The following is a 21,332-nucleotide window of genomic DNA, read 5'->3' as shown; positions in this document are numbered from 1 at the left end:
TGCTTATCTTAGATAATCAGGATAGACTTCTTTTTAAGAAGAATTTTATTTATATATTATATGTAACATCCCAAAGATCACAATAAATTTTAACTTTTCAAAAATAACCCAAATCCATAAATGTTTACAAAATCATTGTTTCAAAAGTGTATTTCGGTAATCAGAGTATCCTAAAATCCAAATAACATAAAACTGAAGGATGTGCACGGTCACGCCTTCTCCTTGCCACGGTCATCTGAAGTACCTGAAACCATAAACTAAAACTGTAAGCCAAAGCTTAGCGAGTTCCCCAAGGTACCAACACACATAACATATAATAGCATATACATGATCCACAACTAACAGACTAGATTGCCCCTAAGCCCATAGTATGGTATGGCTTGCCTTTCAGGTCCACAGCTCATATATGGCCCGCTCCCGAGCTCATAGCTTATATCTGGCTTGCTCTCGGGTTTGTTGGCTACCGCACGAAGCAGAACTACCTCAACCGAACCATAAAATGTCGACATATACATAACAGATAAACATATGACAGAAAACAGATAATCATGCAGATCTTAACAAATCACTACAACATAGCAACATCCTAACCAGGATACATAATCTACCGAACCGGAATTAGTGCCTTCAACCCACAAATACAGTGAGGAAAACTCACCTCAATCAAAACTTAACAAATCTCACACCCAAGTCTATTGCACAACGGTTCCTCACGCTTAACACAATCAATACCAAGCCTAGTTACTTTCTAAGGTTAAGCCCATAATCATGAGGCATAATAATGGCCCAAGTCCAAACCAGTCCCAGCCCATCTAGAGAACCCTAAGACCCAAAGGTTCCAAAATGGTCTCAAGTCAACGGTCCAAACTCCAACAGTTGATCCTCACGTCATGACCACTTCCTGAGTTACATCGTGACTCAATCCAGAAAAAACAAACGGGATGGAAAGCATTTTCACGACGTGACATGCTTATTCATCATGTCGTGAGCACTACATTAGCCAACTTTGAGCATTAAGCTCTTATTCCTTACAATGAATACTTGGGACTTTCCAGAGGGTCTTCCCTCACCCAAAAGATGATAAAAATTGTAGCTTTTTCGTCATGCATGTCCAATGCATGACTCAAACACTCACTAGGACAAAAGAGGGGAAAATAAGATCAAAACACATTCTTGGAGTCTAAAACTACACCAAAACTCAGATCCAAAGATTATAATATAGAGAATGCATCAATGATCCATAAAGTTGCAAACTTTATGGATCCCATGCATGCAATCCTTCACAACCATGCAAAAAGGAGATTAAAACTTAGATCTAGCATGAAAAAGGTAAAAAGTCCAGAGCTTTATGACTTACAATTGTCCAAAAGCTCTAAAATAAGGTGAGGTAGAAGCTGGATTGCCAAGAGGTTGCTCCGCCAAGGTATACTTCCACCTCAATGAATCAAATACCACCAAAGAAGCTTCAATGTCACAAAAATGGCTAAGGACTTCAAGTAGGTCGAGATTAAGGTTTTCATGAGGCAAGAGAGTGAGGTAGGCTAAGGATGGGCAACCCCAACCCTCTAATTCCATTAAATACCTGAAATATTAGGGTTTTGATCATTAGAACGCTCTTACATCGTGAGCACCCAAAGTCTCACGTCGTGAGACTCAAAAACACGGGTCAACTGGTTAATGGTCACTCACGACGTGACCACCATGTCTCATGTTGTGACCCTCGTCCAAAAGCTATAAATCAATAAAAAAAAGTACCTCCAAGACATGGGTGTTACATTATTAGAGGATGTAGTACGTGTATGTTTCTTTATATGGTATGTGACATTCTTAGGGGTAGGAATCTCTTCTATAACTTGTATGTATTTCACTCGTCAATGAATTCAAGGAGTGAAACATGTATGAAAATGGTCCAAATTAATTACATATCTTATTCAATCAATTATGTTATTAGTTTTTTTTATACATGTGATACCCTTTGGGCAATTATTTATTAACATACACTTATAGCAAGATTTGTAAGGTATTTGCAGGGCCGGTCCAAACGTATATGGGGCCCGGGGCGAAAAGGAAAAAAGGGTCCTTTAAAGACAAATATCATAAATATTCAAAAAAATATCATTTATTCTTCACTGTAAATGCATACAATTAGCAATAACAAACAAGCCAAATTGTTTATCTTTTGAGCTAGTTTGAGTTTGAACCAACTTTAGGTCCAAAAAATCATTTAGGTATTAATTTTATATATATATATATATATATATATATATATATATATATATATATATATATACACACTACATATCCCAAAAAATTTGGGCCTCCTGGAGACGTGGGCCTTGGGCGGTCGCCCGGGTTGCCCACCGTCTGGACCGGCCCTGGGTATTTGGCAAGATCAAAGAGACATCGTCTTGGGATATCTATTACCTTTCAAGGTATGTGTAAAATCATATTATATGTTCAAATTTAATAATATGTAGTACCTACATTTTGATTGATTAAACTAATAGGTATAGATATAAGTAGAGGTGGAAAAAATTGACAAGCCATGAAACCGATACGAACTCGACACGAAATAAACGAGTTTGTGTAAGATATTTCATCTCGTTCAAACAAACAGGTTGACACGAAACTGCACAAAAATTAAACGGGTAACATTAGGGTTGAGAATTTCAACTCGAATATGACTCGAAAATGATCCGTTTATTTATATGCAAGTTTTTTGAATTCTTTGAATAAACTAGAAAGATACAAAACGAAAACAATAAGTAAAAAAAAACATTTGGATTTAGTTGTTTTGTAATGTTGAAATAACTTAGCCGTCTAGATAAAGACTTCATTTTCAGGTTTTCAATTCTCTCCTAAACTATACAGTCCCTTTGACCACTCTCTCATCCTCATGATCTTGTCTCCCGCCTCCCCAGCTCCTACTCGTTTAGTTTTGTCATCTGAACTTGCTATGACTTCATTTATTTCCCCTCCAAACTATTAGTTTTTTCTTTTTGCCTACTCAACTTTTACTCTTTCAACATGCTCAATCTTTTAACCTCAAATGACGCAACATATTTCAAGGTATACCCCTAACACGAAATCCGACACGAACTCGGCATGAAAATAAACGGATTAACACGACACGAAACGTTAATTAAACAGATCGAGTTAGGGTCAAACACTTTCAAACCTTTTAGTGTTGTGACATGATACGAACCTGACATGACACGACACAATTGCCACCTCTAGATATAAGAGTCATTTCCTTTTTGCCTAGAAGTGCTCCTAGAAAGAAGCGACCGGACTTCATCACCTAGGATCTAGGCATGGAGGAAGTTTAAAAAGTTGCTTTGGTCAAAGTGTCTTTAAATTATCGACGTGGCACTAGTACGTTTGCAAACATTATAATATTTTTTTGGAAATGGAACTTTCCGAACAAGGGCTTCGGGCAAGCTTTCACGTACCGACTAATCTCTCGCTGCAAACATGACATTACGCCTTTAACTGTAATTATAATTTGTATAAAATGAAATACCTTTAACTGTTACATTAAATTTAGACAAATTGCTCGACCACACATCGTGATTGTAAATATATGTGGAGCATTGTCTATATAAAAGAGTCATTGTGGAGAGAATGAATACTACAACATATATAGTCACTTATAAAAGCTTGTTGCACCGATGTAAGATACATTAACACTCCCCTCAGAGTAGGAGGCTCGATGAGGATAGGCAAGGATGTGCTGAGCCACAGGGATGAGGGACGCCGACTCTGATACCATGTAAAGATATGTGGAGCCTAAGATTGTCTCTCCAAAAGAGTCGTTGTGGAGAGAAGGGATACTCCAACATATAGTCATTTATAAGATCGTGTCACACTGATGTGGGATACATTAACACTCCAACATATATAGTCACTTAAAAGACCGTGTTGCATCGATGTGGGATACACTAACAATGATGACATCAACAAATACAGAGTTATATAAACTCAAATCGCTTTACAGGTGATGATACAGTACCTTCCCCAACATGGAAGAAAAATAAAAGTGTATAGCCATCATCATCGGGACCTTCGTTATCATGCTCGAGTATATCACAATTTCTACCCTCGAGTCCAGGATTATCAGCATTCTCTAGTCTATCACGACAAGCACCTATCGATCCAAACTTTTAGAGGGAAGTTCTTTGCCGATTAGATAAATTGGAGTGATTCTTCACCAATTGGATAGACGGGGTTGCCATGTTCATTTATCTCTTTGTACCACCGTATGCGACAAGATTGTATACTTGAATATGGTTGTTAATTAAATATTATTAAAATTTTATTGGTTCTCTAGGGAAGGTCTTAGTCTTGATAGTATAGATCTCGACACTATAAGAATACAATGTACCAGTTTGTGAGATTCATCTTTTTGCTAATAGTAGCATCAAGAAGGGTTCGTCCCAAGTACAATTTATCTAACTCATTTGTATTGTATTTTTATTAACATTTACTTAAACAACTCATTTATATTGTATTTATTTCATGGTGCTTAAGGGAGGTAAATAAGCCCTTGTAGATGACCACTATGAACAATGCCAACAGCTCAACGAGAGGAATCTCAAGACACGTTCCATGCTTGCGGATCGTGCTAGGTGGATCTTGGTATCATCCATCGTTCTCACACCTTGTTATTTTTTGGAGCATCTGTGGAGTGCTAGAGAACGACTTGTTTGGCGACATGGTGGTAATATTTGATTACTTTTAAACCTTTAACGTACCATACTCTTTTATTATTTTATCTAAATCTTCTTGATGGATGTAAGCCCGAAATCGGATAATGGTTGATCATGTGAGCACACTTCTTTAATCAGCATGGTGAACCATTGATAGGGTGAGTACATTAATAATTAGAGTTAGTAAAATTATCAGGTAACTAATTTGGGTATTTACTATATATTCTTATCAATGTCCCAAATGAAACATCACTTATTGGGCGAGGTGCATCTTGACTACAAGAGTTGTATTGTGTTTAATTATTTCAATAGATTGAAACCAAATTTTAACACTTTTGAACATTGTATCATCTGACTGATAGCAAGTATATATGCACTCTGATAATGAAACATGAGTATAAAATATCAATCAATTTCCATAAAACATCACAATTTCTACATGTACACACATAAATATCAACATACTACACGTATACTGCACAAAATCAATAAAATCCCCAAAATAATTTCAAGTTTCCGAAGTAATTCTTAGAGCCTTGGTCTTAAATCGATACCTGGGAGCCCTAGGAATAACCTGACTGGGTCCAAATCCAAACTGCCCCGTTCCAGTCATCATCGGCGGGCCATCATCGTAAAGATACCCGACGAGCCGACCGCAACTATTGCAAAGAAGTTTAGTTCGTTTTCTCTGAATCCCCCAGTAATTAATTGTCTCGAAAAAGGGTCTGATCTTATCTTCTTTGACGAATCTGAATTTGGAGGAGTCGATGGCTGCGAAAGAGAGAGTGCCTTTGTTGCCAGCCTCAAAGTAGAAGTCGGGAGGGAATAGATTAGCGGAATGAAGGCTGAGATTGGTGCCGCATTCGTTGCAGGTGTAGATCGACGCCATTGATGAAATTGAAGGTGGGAGAATGATTGGCGAGTCGATGGTATTTTGAAGGGGGTTGGGAAGAATGTGTCGTGTTTGACTTTTGATTTGGAACGCGGAGACGGTTCCAAATTTTTATTTCTAGAATGTTAATATTTTCAAAAGAATAAACATTGTAGCTAGAATGAATGTTGATACTTGATACTTTTCAAAAGAATAAAAATTGTAAATATCTAGAATGTTAATTATTTATTTATTTATAATGTCATATCTAAAAAACAATTTGGTACGAACCTTGAGTTTTGACGAAAATTGAGTTTCAAGTTTCAACACATTTGGTACGACCTTACAAATCCATTTTATAGCCCGTACAAACCAAACTAATGGAAGGGCTTACCTTTGGGTGTTATAAAGCCTTACAATTCATATTACAGCTCTTATAGAATTTTGTACGAACTTACAAAGTCATTATGTAGACTATACAAGGGCTCCAAGCGAAAAGGCTTTTGGGTACATATGAGAAATGAAAGTCTTATACTTGTTTCTGTCGACTCTTAGGCACTATATGGATGAAATAGGGTTCTAAACTTCTAATTGATGTTATCTTCAATAATTTTGAGATATGGTAATTATGTTGGTTCCTAAATATGTCCCCAAAATATAACAAATGTACTTTGAGTTTTCATTTGCATGATATAATATATTTATATATTACTTGCAATACTATATGTATATATTACCTAGATTTCCATAGGTATTACTTTATGCATTTATCCCATGTAAATGTTTTAAAGAAAAGATGTTTGAAGTGGGGACGCATTTCATATGTTTTCAAGAAATTTCGAGTTTCTAAAATCATGATCATATGTATTCATATATTAGGTGGGTTTGAGACTAGTATGGTCTAGCACTTGATAACTTGGATATCTACACTTTGAAGTTTTGAAGTATAAAAGTTGCGAATGACATTCTAAAATTCCTTCATGTGCGTGTTAATCTTTACAAACCCTCATGTGATTCATTTGTGTTGGTTCACATGTAACCCGTTTGGTTGAAGTGTTGAATCTGAGGCCTTTATATATCTAATATGGTATTTTGTGTTTAGATGGCTTGAGGTTTTGGACACTTTTTTCCATAACATATGTTAATAAAATTATAGTAAACTTTTGCACTATTTCCCCCTAAATTTGAGTTTTGAAGATTATACGAAAATGAATGTATCACCGAGAAGAAGACCTTTTGGTTTCATGCATAAACATATTTCCATTTTGGTATCATGCACAAACCGAAATTTGTGTTTGAAAATGAGCGAAACCCATTTTTTCCAACAAAAGTACAGAGCTATTTAAGGATCAAAAATTAAAGTATATTATATGTCTTAACAAAAAAATAGAGTAATAAATAAATCAAGTAGTGAACGTTTAGTTAAGTGTAATCTCATTTCAACAAACTTAACAAATATAATCAACTTGACTTGATGATAAAACTTGGATATATAATCAATAACTTTAAGAGTTTAAGGTATACAGGTGATGTTAATAAAAATGCAAACAAAATACAAGGAAGGAAGAATAATCGTAAAGAAAGAAACCATTGAATATGCCAATTTTTTATGTGGTGAGTTAGCAAATGGAGAATCAAAGTTATCCTTTGACAAAAGCACACACTTGGGCCATACCAAAACACTTACGTTTAATTTCTAAAAATGAAACTACAAAGCCTTTTTTTGAAAAAAAAAAAAAAAAAAGCAATTGCATAGTATTATTGGCTTAGATTTTATAAAATTTAATCTATCAAATATTAGATACGTACAAAATCAGTCTTACATAAATAGAAAAAAAAATGTTAACATCTTCATGGCAAATGTGTTGAGTAAAAAATTGGCTATTTCAAATTTTCAATACCTATGTCCGATAATAAAATGTGTTTGTCAAAATGTCATTATTGGGACTTTATTAGTCATGATAATAATCGGATAATCATCTCAAAAAGTTTTCATTATTATTATTATTACTATTATTATTATTGTTGTTGTTATTATTATTATTACTATTATTATTATTTATGTTTTTAAATCTTGAAGACTTATTTAAATTATCATATAACTCTTTGTTAAAATTATTGTGTATCCAAACTAGTTTTGGAAACAACCACAAACCTTAAGGGTGTTTTATGTAATTAAATCAAAATGTACTATAAATACCACCGCGCCCAAGAGATTTTCCCATACAACAGTTTCTAGCTGATTATGGCGCGAACGGATGGTGGCGACGCCATTGTTATCAGCTCACCTCCGTTCAATTAGCCACTGTGCCAAATATTCACAGAAAACACTTCATAACCTGTGTAGATTACGTGCGTTTTGTAGTTCATTGATTGTTTTCGAATATTGAGGTTGCTCGATTTGTTTAATCCGTTTTTCAAATTGCAAAATGGCGGATAATGCTTCAGCGAAGGTTGTATGCTTACATGGTGATTTATATCTCCAAGTTATCGAAGCTCAAAATTTACCGAATATGGATGTAGTCACCGGTCACATCCTCCGTTGCGTGTCCTTCGATTCTTGCCCGGAAGACACCTCTACCGCTGGATCCCCAGACAAGAAACTGCGTTCCAGCGGACGGAAGATCATTGCAAGCGATCCTTACGTCAAAGTATCGGTGCCTCAAGCTGCCGTCGCACGTACGCGTGTGTTGAAAAACTCCAAAAACCCAAGGTGGAACGAGCGATTTATCATTCCGTTAGCTCACGAGCTTGTTCACTTGGAGTTCGAAGTGAAAGACGACGATATTTTCGGAGCTGATTTGTTGGGGTTCGTTCACATCCCTGCGGAGGAGATCGCTACCGGAAAAGTGATCAGCGGTTGGTTCCCTCTGAAAAATTCACGCAAGGATGACGCGTCGCTGAGGCTGGAGATGAAGTTCGTACCCTGTGAAACTAATCCGCTTTACCGGCACGGGATTGCTGGAGATCCGGAGCTGAAAGGCGTCCGGAACACATATTTTCCGGTGAGGAAAGGTTCTGAGGTGAGATTATACCAGGATGCTCACATCATGCCTGGATCTATGATGCCTAAGATTGAATTGGACGGAGGTAAGGTTTATGAGCACAATTCGTGTTGGGAAGATATATGTGAGGCTATATCATCAGCTCATCATATGATATACATCGTCGGTTGGTCCATTTTTGACAAAGTTAAACTAATCAGAGAACCCACTCGTCAATTGCCCAGAGGTGGTGACTTGACACTTGGTGAATTGCTCAAATACAAATCCGAAGAAGGGGTTAGGGTTTTGTTGTTGGTTTGGGATGATAAAACTTCTCACAGTAAGCTGTTCATTAACACGGTAAGATTTCAATATCAATCTACAATTCAGCATTCTAATTGTTCAATGTGGTTTGATCGATCTGAGCTAATTGTCTTAATGGTGATCGATTCAGACTGGAGTAATGCAAACTCACGATGAAGAAACCAGGAAGTTTTTCAGGCATTCATCTGTGCACTGTGTGCTTTCACCTCGCTATGGAAGTGGTAAACTAGGGCTTTTCAAACAACAGGTTGTTGGAGGTGCTTTTACACACCATCAGAAATGTGTTCTCGTGGATACACAATCATTATCATACCACAATAACAGAAAGATTACAGCCTTTTTAGGTGGTCTTGATCTCTGTGATGGAAGATATGACACACCTGAACATAGATTATTTAAAGATCTTGAATCTGTATTCAGAGACGATTTTCACCAACCTACCTTCCCTGTGAGTTTGCCATTCCCACCTTCCATTATTTTGCAATGATTGATTTCCAATTTCAATTTTCTTATTATCCAAATTAGGCAGGAACAAAGGCCCCAAGGCAGCCATGGCATGACTTACACTGCAAAATCGATGGTCCTGCTGCATATGATGTTCTTCTAAACTTTGAACAACGATGGAGAAAAGCTACAAAATGGCGTGAATTTGCATTAGTTGCTAAAAGAATGGCTCATTGGAAAGATGATGCATTGTTAAAAATTGACCGAATTTCATGGATTGCTAGCCCTAAGTATCCTGTTCCAGAACATGGAGATCACACCATTGTTCCTGAAGATGATCCAATGTTACACGTGTCCAGTGAAGAAGACCCTGAAAACTGGCACGTTCAGGTGACAAATTTCATGATTTTCATCAACTTCCTCCAAAAAAATAGTCTCTTTCTTACATAAACTCATGGTTTTTTTACATTGTAGATTTTTCGGTCTATTGATTCTGGATCTTTGAAAGGATTTCCCAAAACTGTGGATGTTGCTGAGGCACAGGTTAACAATTGAAGCTTCTTTTTCTCTTTTATATCTAAATAATTCTGAATATGACCATCATATGATACTTACTTAGTATTAATATGTTTTGATGTTTATTTGCAGAATCTTATTACTGCAAAAAATATGGTTATAGACAAGAGTATTCAAACAGCATATATCCAAGCGATTCGATCAGCTCAGCATTTCATTTACATTGAAAATCAATATTTCATTGGATCATCATACGCATGGTCATATGAAAACGCAGGTTCCAATTTTCATTTTAATTTCAAAATCTTGTAATCTGTGTTTGATAACATGTGGATATTTCGATAATTTTTAGGAGCTGATAACTTAATCCCTATGGAGTTGGCTCAAAAAATAGCAAGTAAGATAAGACAGAATGAGAGATTTTCGGTTTATGTTGTGATACCAATGTGGCCTGAGGGTGTCCCAACTTCTGCTACAGTGCAAGAAATTCTTTATTGGCAGGTATTATTTAATTTCTTTAAAAAAATATAATCACAAAAATACAGTATAAAATGGTTCAAACCAAAAGCAAATATTAAGATACATATTTCAATGGATAATCTAACGTCCAAAATGTTGGAATCTGCAGAGGCAGACAATGCAAATGATGTACAACGTTGTTACACAAGCAATCAAATCCATGCAACTAAAAGCACACCCTCAAGACTACTTAAATTTCTATTGCCTTGGGAAACGGGAAGAACTGCCTTTTAAAATGAATCAATTATTTTCAGATGACAAGGTATATCATTGATTCTGCTATATATGTTTCTTTCTACTTAAAAGAGAAAGTCTTCGTCTATTTTTTCCTTCTGTTTATCCAATTGTAGAGTCATTTTATCAAAAGGTTTTCTAAATATCATTTATACATACAACAGTTTGTCCATTTGGTTTACAAGTTGATTGTATTATAGGTCTCAGATTCACAAAAGTTCATGAGATTCATGATTTATGTACACGCTAAAGGAATGATAGTGGATGATGAGTATGTAATCCTCGGGTCTGCCAACATTAATCAAAGATCGTTAGCTGGTTCAAAAGACACCGAAATAGCCATGGGTTCATATCAACCCCATCACACGTGGGCATCAAAAAACCAACACCCATATGGACAGGTGTCATATCACATCACCACACCTACAATATCTTGCCCTTCTTTTTTTATCTTAAAAATAATAATTTTGCAAAACAATACAAATTTCAGGTGTATGGTTATAGAATGTCGTTATGGGCTGAACATTTGGGGGCATTAAAGAAATGCTACATGGAGCCAGAAAGTTTGGAGTGTGTAAATAGTGTTAATAAAATAGCTGAAGATAACTGGAAACGATATACAGATGAGAAGTATACAGCATTGGAAGGTCATCTTTTAAGGTATCCATTACAAGTTAATGGTGATGGGAAGGTGAGCTCGCTGCCCGGATTTGAGAATTTCCCTGATGTTGGAGGCAAAGTCATGGGATCCCACTCGCCCGCACTGCCCGATATTCTAACAACATGATTTGTGAATTTGTTAAGATAGTAAATATGTTGGACTTTTAAGGAATTTGTGAATTAAAGCATATTGTAACTTGTAACACTGATTTCACTGTTGAAACTTTATACAATCTTTATCATAGTCCATGATCTGAAATGTGTTATGTATCCATTATGTTGAGATTGACCTTCTTGCATAGGTCATTTCAATTAATAATCTCTGAGCTAATTCCACCTTTCCATGAGTCTTACACGCAGCCACCAATGCACCCATTAAAGCCTCATCTGGAACAACATCCATCTCTTTAACCATAGCCACCGCCTCCTCCACCTTCCCTGACCTCCCCAACATATCAACCATACAAGTGTAATGTTCCAAACATGGCTTCAATCCACATCTATCTTTCATCATCTCAAAGTACTCTTTCCCTTTCTCAGTCAATCCACCATGACTACACGCAGTAAGAATCGCTGTAAATGTCAGTTCATCTGGCACCACCTCATCACCAACCATTCTCTCAAACAGTTCAAACACTTCTTCACATCTCCCGTACAATCCATACCCACTCATCATAGCCGACCATGTAACCACGTTTCTTTCGGACATTTCATCGAACACCTTTTGGGCACTCACTAAATCACCTCCCTTGCTATACATGGTTACTAAAGAATTTAAGTTAGCAACATCGGTATCAAACCCGTTTGAGAAAACAAGGACATGGACGTTGCGTCCGAGTCGTAGAGCTGGAACACCGGCACAGGATTTGAGGACCGGGGGTAGAGTGTGGCGGTCTAAGGGTTTATGAGCACGGAGCATTTCGCGGAAAAGGATGAGAGAATCGGAGAAGTGATTTAGAGAAGAGAAGGCTCGAATAAGGGTGTTGTAGAGGAAAGTGGATCGGCGATTAGTGAGTGAGAAGATAATGGATGCCTCGAGCAATTGAGCACAAACTGAATACGATGAGACGAGTTTTGCACGAATGAAATCGTGGTGGGAGATTCCTGTGATTATCATTCGGGCATGTAGTTTTTTGAGTATACGTAAATTTCTTGTGGAAGAACAGTAGTCGAGCAGTGTGGAGAAGAAGGGTATAGTCCACTGAGGTGTCGGCATGGTTATGGCGGAGCCTCAGGTAACCGAAGTATTCAGAGACTAAAGGGGATTACTGCCGGCTAGGGCGGTGTTTGTGTCACACGGGTTAACTAGTCACAAAGTTCAACTTTACTCATCATATAAACATTTGTGTCGTTTTGTTCAACCATAATACGCAAATTTGATTCCCATAATACGCAAATTTGATTCCCTTTTAATCTGCTTAATTATATGCGTTTACATGATACCACAGGGTTTATGGGCCATAATCAGTTTTCGTAGGAAACACTATATATATTAGTCCTTACTCTCTTCTAAGAAGGCAACCAAAGAAAAAAAAAGTTTAAATATCATATATTGCTTATTAGTAATTACTTTCTTTTATTTAATAAATAATAGTTGTGAGACCTTGTCTTATATTGATTAATTTAAAAAATATATATATTAAACATAAAGATCAAAATATTTAAAAAATTTTAATTTATAATAAAATAAGAAAAATAATGATTTATTATAATGGAAATGTTTTTTATTCTTTAAATTTAAACAAATAATTCAAATAAATAAAAAAAACTAATGAGCTTTAAATTTGGGAATTTTGAAATTAATATATAAGTTTATTAGTGAAATAATATCCATTTATTACTACATTTATTGTATTTATTACATTAAAATATAATTTGAAATTTAATAAAATAGAAAAAAAAAACTCATAAAATGACATGTGGAAAAAAAAAATTAAAATAACCACAAAATAACATTTAGCAAATTAAATGAAAGTGTGACAAGTGACAAAAAGAACTTCATTTATTAGAGATGATATCTTTTATTTTTTATCTAATAAAATAAAACTTACTAGTCAACGGACGAAATTATTTGTAAACTCAAACATAACGTACATAATAAAGAGATTAGTGGGTCAGAAAACTCAACTCAAGCCCAACAGTTGATCAGTGGCCTATAATTTTTCTTTTGGATTTTCGCATGTTAGTCCTTGTGATTAAGAAAACTCAAATGGTCTGATAATTGCTATATCACCAATAATTAACAAATATCAAATGAAATACATATGCAAAAGTTATGAAGGTTTTTTTTTACATTTTTCACAAATAGTTTATTTTAGAGCTAAAAGAGTATGAAATGTTGACATCCAAATTAAGAGTTTAATATGTAACCCTTGTTATAAATAATACAATGAAAACAAAATTCAACTCAAATGGAATGTTATCAACGATCAAAGTTGAGTCATTTATAATATTTTTTTTACGGAGTAGCCTATTTTTAGAACTAAAAAGTATGTCCTACATCCAAATTTGTAGTGTATATTAGTCATTTTCTCCAAGGACTATACAAATCTTATAAATGTAACAACTAATAGGTTATATAAATTAACAATGATACTTTAGACAAAATTTGACTGGTTTGCTAAAACTAATAATCTCATTGAACATGACCCACGACCGACACATAAGGTCGTTTGGTATACCAAGAATGAAGGGGTTCGTGGTCTACGTGGCCACGAGCGTTGTCCGTGCACACCAGCCCGGACCTCCGTGGTCGTGGCGATTTGTAGTGGGGAGGACGAAGGACCATGACCAATGGCCTTCTTCTTCTTCTCTCTCTTGCGTCTTTCTTCTTTCCCCCTTTGATTTTCGTTCGTGATCGTCGTATACATACCATCATTGATTCGTGGTTCGTGATGGTTCGTCAAATGTATAACAGACAGTCTAATGGAATATAGATATCGCGAGTCAAGATCAAATAAGAAGGAAAATTTTAGTAGGAAGGTAAGAATTTTTTTTTTTCTATATATTTTTTTAACGAACAAACAAAATGAATCATTAGATTATTCACAAGAAAAAATTTTCAAAAAACATCTTTTTGATTCATTTTTAAATAAATTAAGAAAAAATTTACTTTTATGACAATTTTAATAAATAACAACAAAATCATTGTATAAATGAATCATCGAAATTTTTTTTTTTTTAAATCATGTTATTTTTGATTCATTTAGTAATTCATTTGTTTTGTTTGTCAAAAAATATGCATAAATTTTTTTTTATCTTCCTATCAAAAAAAAAATCTCTTGCTATATTCTAAATACCGCAACTTTGCACATTATACGGCCAAAATTGTACACTCACGTTTTAACTTTTATGCATGTTTTGTGGCGCGATCTTTCGAATCTCAAGTGATTTCCCACCCTTCTTGTACCTTGTTTTTTCTTAATAAATTTACCAACAAAATAATAAGTTTAGTCAAACGAATCTTCACATAATTTTAATAACAATTTAAATCTTCATTGTAACCAAAAATGCATCTACCATACTCATACTGGTTGAAAATGTGTGCTCTTCCACATATTGTGGCCATATTTGATTTTCCAACATTAAAAAACTAAAAGCATGTCTAAAAGACTAAAACCATAAGCATAGACTACATAGATGTCTGCAACATATTATATAAGAGTTCACAAGATAGACCCAATTTCACCGTTTTAAACCAACAATAGAAAAAGAAAAAGAAAAAAGCACAACATATATTTGGATTGAAAAGTTAACTAAGCATCTAGCGACGAGCATAGTGCCTTTCGGGACTCCTGTAAGGTGGGGAATAAGGAGGAGACCGTGTTCGCTCCCTCCTTGATCTCCCACCATAGTAAGGTGACCGCCTAGGAGAGTAATCCCGCCCACCACCACCACCACCACCTCTGTATGGTGGCGGTGATCTCCTTGGAGAGTAATCACGGCCACCTCTATACGGTGGTGGTGACCGCCTTGGGGACCTCCGGTATCCATAGTCATCCCGCCCAGAGCCACCACGATACCTCCCTCCTCCACCTCCTCCTCCTCCTCTGTCACCACGATAGCCTAAACAAAACATGACAATAAATCTCATTTATATCATTTGGCAAAAGAACTGGCTAATTCCATTCCATTCCATTCCTTCTCTGATTCCATCACACCAAACACCACCTAAAAGATTAAAAAAGGAGGAAATTTTACCAGTGTCCCTAGTGTTTTTCAGGCCCAAGTAATGTCCAGGTGTGGGTGTTCTTGGACGTTTCCTTCTCGACTGAAATATATAAAAATAAACAACCTCAAGAAAAATTTCTTTCAACAAACATATACCTCAAATATCATTCAACTACATACACATTATCAACATGCAAAATTTTCATTATAAAATATTTTGAAAAAATAAAAGCCATGAATCTTTGGATGAGTAAAAAAAACAAAATGCATGTGGCTAGCAGTACCCCCATATCAGGTTCGGGTAAACGATACCATTAACCGCGGTTAGTTGATAGTTGAATATATTTGCAGTTGATAATGACCGTTGATTAGTTGAAAGTATGCCCATGTTGTAATAAGCTTTTGCTATGTTTAGTTGTTGAACACATGTGTGAAATGATGCTGTTGTTTTAGGAAGCTGGCCATTTGATCAAGCTGATTAAAAGTTGCATTGTGATTGATTCATTCATTGATTGCTGCCAACATAACTGATAATATACCCAGTAGAGTAAAGTAAACCTCAATATACTTTCAAACCATGGTTAAGTTAATTTAACTTAACTTAACTTACCCTCTCTACAGTTATCTGGCGATGTTCAAGAACAGACTGGTTAAGATGCTTTATGCAGCGATTTGCATCTTCAAGAGTATCCATTGTTATAAAAGCAAACCCACGTGATATACGTGAACGAGGCTCCACAACAAGAAAACAGTTGGCCACCTAAAGAAAGAAAAAGTATTAGTCTTTAGTCATTTCCAAGAAAAAGACATTTACGCCCTTGGAAATAAACTAACCTTTCCTTCTTTTGAAAAGTGTTCTTCTAGCTGTTCTTGTGTGACACGTGTGGAGAGGCCGGTTACATAAAGGGTATTTCCGGGATTTACAACCTCTTCCCTTCCACGACTTCTGGATCTTGACCTTGATGCTGGCCTACCTCTTGGCCTTGACCAGGATCTTGACCTAGATCGAGACCTTGACCTGGATCTTGACCTGGATGGTGCTTCATAGGGGGGAGATCGTGAATACCTGGAAATCATATTCATATCCATACATCAAGCACTTAAAACATTCAAAATATGACATTTCATAGTATGTAGCCTAGATGTTGTTTGAATATTTGTTATTTTGTAAGAGGGACTAGAATTGTTTCACATAATCATGTTCATTGTTGTCATTTGTCAAGCTGTGCATTATATCAAGAAGCATTATGTGATGAATTGTAGATTCGCTAAGCTTACATGATGAGTGTAAACATAAAATTCTGATTCAAGGCATACAAATTGGAGAAAATGCTAACATACAGTGACAAAAGATTTTACTTTGCAGTTTATTGGCTCCATATCCTAGTATTATAGATTATAATTATAAGGAAACTGGAAGATTACATGCAATCCTATGAAGATATCAAGACTTCCAACTCGCAGCAAGCTATTCAAAATATTCACGCTCAAAAAGGAAAAAACATATAGTGTGTGCTCTGAAACATTTTGCATTAAAACTCAAGGAAAATACAATAACTCCGTTTAAGGACATGTCGATGTACAATAACATGCTACTCGAAGCTCAGTATTCAGTATCAGACCCTATTCCAATCTGACAACACGAATCTCCACTTCATACTCTTAATAGTATCTTTTTATTTAACGAATAACACAGTCTAACCTCGTAAAGGGTTTCGACATGATAAAAACAGTAATACAGGTAGGTTTTAACAAATCGAGAAACTTTAGGTAACGAAAAGCACGCCAATAAGCAAGAATCGAGAAATAATAAGAACAAAACGAAGTTTAGGAATTTAGGGTTTACCTTCGTCGAGGAGAGTCAGCCTGTAAATGATAAGAGTAAACGCATTAAAAATGTGTGAGAAAAAACGGATGAATTTTCATGTTTACGGAAATAACAGGTGATAAAAACACAGACGGAGAAAGAGCTCACCATTTCTTGCAGCCAAGAACCCTAGATCGCGAAATTTGATTTTTTTATCTTCTTCGAGGGTTTTTGCAGCAGACCTCTTTTCGACGCTATTTAAAAAAAATGTTTACTGAAACGTGAAAAGGGGCAGGCGCTCGCTCATTTTACAATAATGTCTAGAGACTTTACTCAATTGACAAAAAGACATCTAACTTTACGTTAATTGACATGGAGGCCCTTTCAATGATATTTTACATAACTAAAATTAGACCTGGCAAAACATGACATGATACGAACCCGACATGAAATTAGCGGGTTATGGTCAGAGATTTCGACACTTTTATGTAAACGGGTTGACACAACACGACACGATAATTAAACAGGTAGGGTTAGGGTCAAAACTTTCAACTCGAATATGACTCAAATATGATTCGTTTAATTATATATTATTTATTATAAATTTCATATTTTTATAAATATATTATATGTTATAGACTTGTACTGGACCAAACTTAATAATTAGAACTATTATTCAAATTTTCAAAGTTACTTAATATAAACTTACTATAAATTTTGTCGTTCCATCTCATAACTTCAGTGTTTCACTTTTTCCTTTTTTCCTCCACAACTCTTACTTTCCAACCTTTTACAAGGCCTAAACGTTAACCCGAAACCCGACACGAAAATAAACGGGTTGACACGGCACGACACGATAATTAAACAGGTCGGGTTAAGGTCAAGCCCTTTCAACCCGTTTAATGTCTTGACACGACACGAACCCGACACAACATGACACGTTTGCCAAGTCTAACCAAAGTGATAAAATTACATAGACCTTATTCCACAAGAATAACCATCGTTTTCAAATTACAAGAATAACTTAAATACTCATTGAGTTCGATTGGAGTATTTTTTTTTTTTAACTTCATTATTATTTTTCAAACTATGTTTTTCAACAAAAAACAAACAAACAAACAAACAAACAAATTCGACAAGAGCTTTTTTCTAACATTTTCGAACTAGGCCTTGATTTTCGAAATTTTTTATGGTGAATATAAATTTATATCATACTTAAAAATATTGATATATACGTCAAATTTAAAACTTGTGATCAGAATATCGTTTGTCTTCGTTAGCAAAATGTGTGGATTCTATGATCAGCTTTTCGATCAACGTCCAGATTTAGGTTGGTATCATATCTCCCATAGATCCGACACTTGAAGTATTTACCAATCTTCGATCCATGAGTCAGTCATTCGCAAAACCACTATAGAACAGGTAATCGTCGATTCCATGTTGTGGGACCGTACACACAACTTTTTAAAACGTTCCCCGTAAATGTGTAAAAAATTTTGTTTTCCTTGTTTAATACCAAGAATATCTCTATGCAGGCTAGAAACTCATTGCTCCGGAAAATATTTCTCCAAAATTAACTTCATGATCGTGTTCGATGTAGAGATGAAGCCAAATGAAAGATCGTATAACCATTATTTCGTTGAATCTTCCGGTGAAAAGGACAATGCTCTTAACTTTGTCTAAACTTCTATTATGGCATTTTGTTTCATTTAGGAACAAACGACATGAAACTTTTTCATAAGTTTGCGAGGATCTTCGTTTTCCAGCCCTCGGTAACTCGAAAGAAGGTGGATTATCGCATATTTTAGTTTGAATTTTTTGGCAGCTAGAAAATTGATGCATATAGGTTGCCTCACCACCACCTGAGTTTCCCACTACCATAATGTTGTTTTTGGAACAACCATGGTTGCTTCTAGAGTGGAAGGTTCGAAATCGAAAAATCATGTGGTTTCAGATCTTATGGAAGATGACGGATATAATTTATTTGCACTATGAGTGGGTGACAATGGAAGTTCTTTTTGCGAAAGATGTAAAGTTGAGTTCGGGATCGTTTAATAATAAATTGCCTTGTGGATTGGTGATTTCTGGCGAAAAAGAAGGTGATGAAGTTGAAAAGTTTGTTTTCTGCTTCTGAATCTTCGTTTCTTTCTTTAGCTTCCTTGCGTTTTTCTAGATTTTTGGATTGAAATCTAGCGGGGTACATGTACGTAAAGATCTTGGCATGATTTTTTTGAAATAACATGTATCCGACAACAACGCTAATTTGTTTGGTGCGTTAAAACCTAAACAAATAATGAAGGGGTAATAAAATAATTGTTTGGTTGCACTAAATGGTAGTGCATGAGAGTATGGTTAAATCCACATGGATATAATATAGAAGTCAATGTTTTTTACGTAAGACACATACTAGTCAAAACAATAAAATGAAAAGGGGGATTTTGTTTAAAATTATAAATAAAAATGCAGAGAATATGTAACATCCAAAATTTTAAACCATTTTTTTTTCATTTTAATTTAGATAAAACATTGTTCATAAACCCATATTAAGAAAACATAAGTGTCAAATACAGTCATCACACAATATCAGAGTATCAAAACATCCGGAAACACAGTCTGCAGGCGAATACGTACAATCAAGCATTCGCCTTTTCGTGACATCTAATGTACCTGAAAAACATTAATCAATAACTGAAATCACAAGGCTTACTAAGTTCCCTAAAATACCACATACAACACAACACAAAATAAACAATTATAGGTTATCAGCAACCTTGAGGACTATCAACAATCCCGATGGGCTAACAGCATGCCCGGTGGGTTTTCGGCAACTCTTAAGACAATCAGCAGTCTCGATAGGCTAATAGCACACCCGACGGGTTATAAGCAACCCTGGAGACTATTAACAGTCTTGGTGGGTTAACAACACACTCGGTAGCACATAGCAACAATATCAAGTAAGACCCAGTTGGTTAGCATGCATACATACTATGACATAGACAATATAGTAAGGAGACTCACCTCTCACAAAAGACTGATAATCTCACACCCGAATTGGTCGTATCATCCAAAATAACCCTAATTAACAACTAAGGTAATTACTCAAACTCAACTAGTCCAAATACCAAATCTAATCCTCAAATGGACAAAACACCATTTTGCCACTTCTAAGTACAACATCCTCACAATTTACCAAAAAGTCAAGGTTAATCCACTATTGACCTACGCATCGCATAATACAACTCTATGCATGGCTTAGAGCACCATGCCACTTACGAGCTCCCAACAGGCTATGAAAGGTGCAACCTAAGTAATGTACGACGTAACCTGCCAACTCCAAAATCCAACTTTAAGCTCTTAACTCGTTAAGAACTTTCACCTCAACCTCATATCTGACCCTAAAAGGCATCTTACTCCATTTAGACTCTAACTTTATGCCTTTGCATGGCTAAAGAGAGCTCAAATCCAAAAACCTAACTTATAACACCATCTGAAGCCCCATAGCTCTTGCATGGATGGAAGGGAGGGACCAGGCTTGCATTTTTATGGCAACATGCACTAAAAACGTCTGAAAGGACAACTCAAATGGTCTGGAGTATTCCATACTCAGTTAAAACAAGATTATGGGACAAAAATAACATAAACTTGTAACCTAACACAATCTAGTAAAGTATTGTAACGCTCATGTCTCAAGGCTAAGCATTGATACGATGATGTAATAGTTAGGGTCAATAAATGTAACTTATTTCGAAGTAATGAAGAGGAATTACTGGAATTATGTGATTTTATGTGCATTATACTTATTTATAAGATATAACAAATTAAGAATGAAAATAATCGTCAAAAATAAAAATATAGATAAACCCGATATCTATAAAGAAAGTTGTATTGGTCGTGACAAAGATTCTGGAGATATAAAGAACGCCGAAATATGAGTTATAACGAACAAATTATGAACTGTCGAAGTTTCGCGACAAAACCGATACACCGTTGTTTGACGTAAAAAGTGAGTTTACGATAAAGTGATTTTTAGCCTTAGCAATCTAAAAAAAATCGTAGTATACGTTAAAACGAGAGTGTGCATAAAAAAACGTCCA

The 21,332-nt window shown here is 35.5% G+C and overlaps 4 protein-coding genes across 4 annotated transcripts; 1 reads left to right on the top strand and 3 right to left on the bottom strand.

Annotated features, from left to right (window-relative positions):
* Positions 1–5,101: 5,101 nt before the first annotated feature.
* LOC145087288 (methionine-S-oxide reductase) lies at positions 5,102–5,708 on the bottom strand. Its single transcript, XM_079025221.1, has one exon. The coding sequence runs from the start codon at positions 5,596–5,598 to the stop codon at positions 5,218–5,220; it is 381 nt and encodes a 126-aa protein (XP_078881347.1). The 5' UTR covers positions 5,599–5,708; the 3' UTR covers positions 5,102–5,217.
* Positions 5,709–7,820: 2,112 nt separating this feature from the next.
* PLDDELTA (phospholipase D delta) lies at positions 7,821–11,513 on the top strand. The gene is made up of 9 exons (XM_079025219.1): positions 7,821–8,924; positions 9,019–9,336; positions 9,414–9,722; positions 9,807–9,875; positions 9,981–10,125; positions 10,201–10,349; positions 10,477–10,629; positions 10,802–11,002; positions 11,092–11,513. The coding sequence occupies exons 1-9, from the start codon at positions 8,010–8,012 to the stop codon at positions 11,386–11,388; spliced, it is 2,556 nt and encodes an 851-aa protein (XP_078881345.1). The 5' UTR covers positions 7,821–8,009; the 3' UTR covers positions 11,389–11,513.
* Positions 11,416–12,589, bottom strand: LOC145087287 (pentatricopeptide repeat-containing protein At1g06140, mitochondrial-like). The gene has a single exon (XM_079025220.1). The coding sequence runs from the start codon at positions 12,475–12,477 to the stop codon at positions 11,536–11,538; it is 942 nt and encodes a 313-aa protein (XP_078881346.1). The 5' UTR covers positions 12,478–12,589; the 3' UTR covers positions 11,416–11,535.
* A 2,285-nt stretch (positions 12,590–14,874) lies between these two features.
* On the bottom strand, positions 14,875–17,504 carry LOC145087285 (RNA-binding (RRM/RBD/RNP motifs) family protein). The gene is made up of 6 exons (XM_079025218.1): positions 17,407–17,504; positions 17,278–17,297; positions 16,266–16,497; positions 16,042–16,191; positions 15,462–15,531; positions 14,875–15,326 (listed from the first exon to the last, which is right to left on the bottom strand). The coding sequence occupies exons 1-6, from the start codon at positions 17,407–17,409 to the stop codon at positions 15,025–15,027; spliced, it is 777 nt and encodes a 258-aa protein (XP_078881344.1). The 5' UTR covers positions 17,410–17,504; the 3' UTR covers positions 14,875–15,024.
* Between the last annotated feature and the right edge of the window lie 3,828 nt (positions 17,505–21,332).

Source organism: Lactuca serriola, chromosome 2 (assembly GCF_051521515.1).
Source record: "Lactuca serriola cultivar US96UC23 chromosome 2, Lser_US96UC23_V15, whole genome shotgun sequence".
Lineage (NCBI taxonomy): Eukaryota > Viridiplantae > Streptophyta > Magnoliopsida > Asterales > Asteraceae > Lactuca > Lactuca serriola.
This window is presented reverse-complemented; position numbering and strand designations above follow the sequence as displayed.

Bases quoted from the DNA above. Each gene is read 5' to 3' on its own strand.
- LOC145087288 (XM_079025221.1), bottom strand. From the start codon at position 5,598: ATGGCGTCGATCTACACCTGCAACGAATGCGGCACCAATCTCAGCCTT.
- PLDDELTA (XM_079025219.1), top strand. From the start codon at position 8,010: ATGGCGGATAATGCTTCAGCGAAGGTTGTATGCTTACATGGTGATTTA. The intron at 8,925-9,018 runs GTAAGATTTCAA...TGATCGATTCAG, and splicing joins GTAAGCTGTTCATTAACACG to ACTGGAGTAATGCAAACTCA. The intron at 11,003-11,091 runs GTGTCATATCAC...TACAAATTTCAG, and splicing joins ACCAACACCCATATGGACAG to GTGTATGGTTATAGAATGTC.
- LOC145087285 (XM_079025218.1), bottom strand. The intron at 16,498-17,277 runs GTAAACCCTAAA...TATGATTTCCAG, and splicing joins GCTGACTCTCCTCGACGAAG to GTATTCACGATCTCCCCCCT. The intron at 16,192-16,265 runs GTTAGTTTATTT...TTCTTTCTTTAG, and splicing joins ACTTTTCAAAAGAAGGAAAG to GTGGCCAACTGTTTTCTTGT.
- LOC145087287 (XM_079025220.1), bottom strand. From the start codon at position 12,477: ATGCCGACACCTCAGTGGACTATACCCTTCTTCTCCACACTGCTCGAC.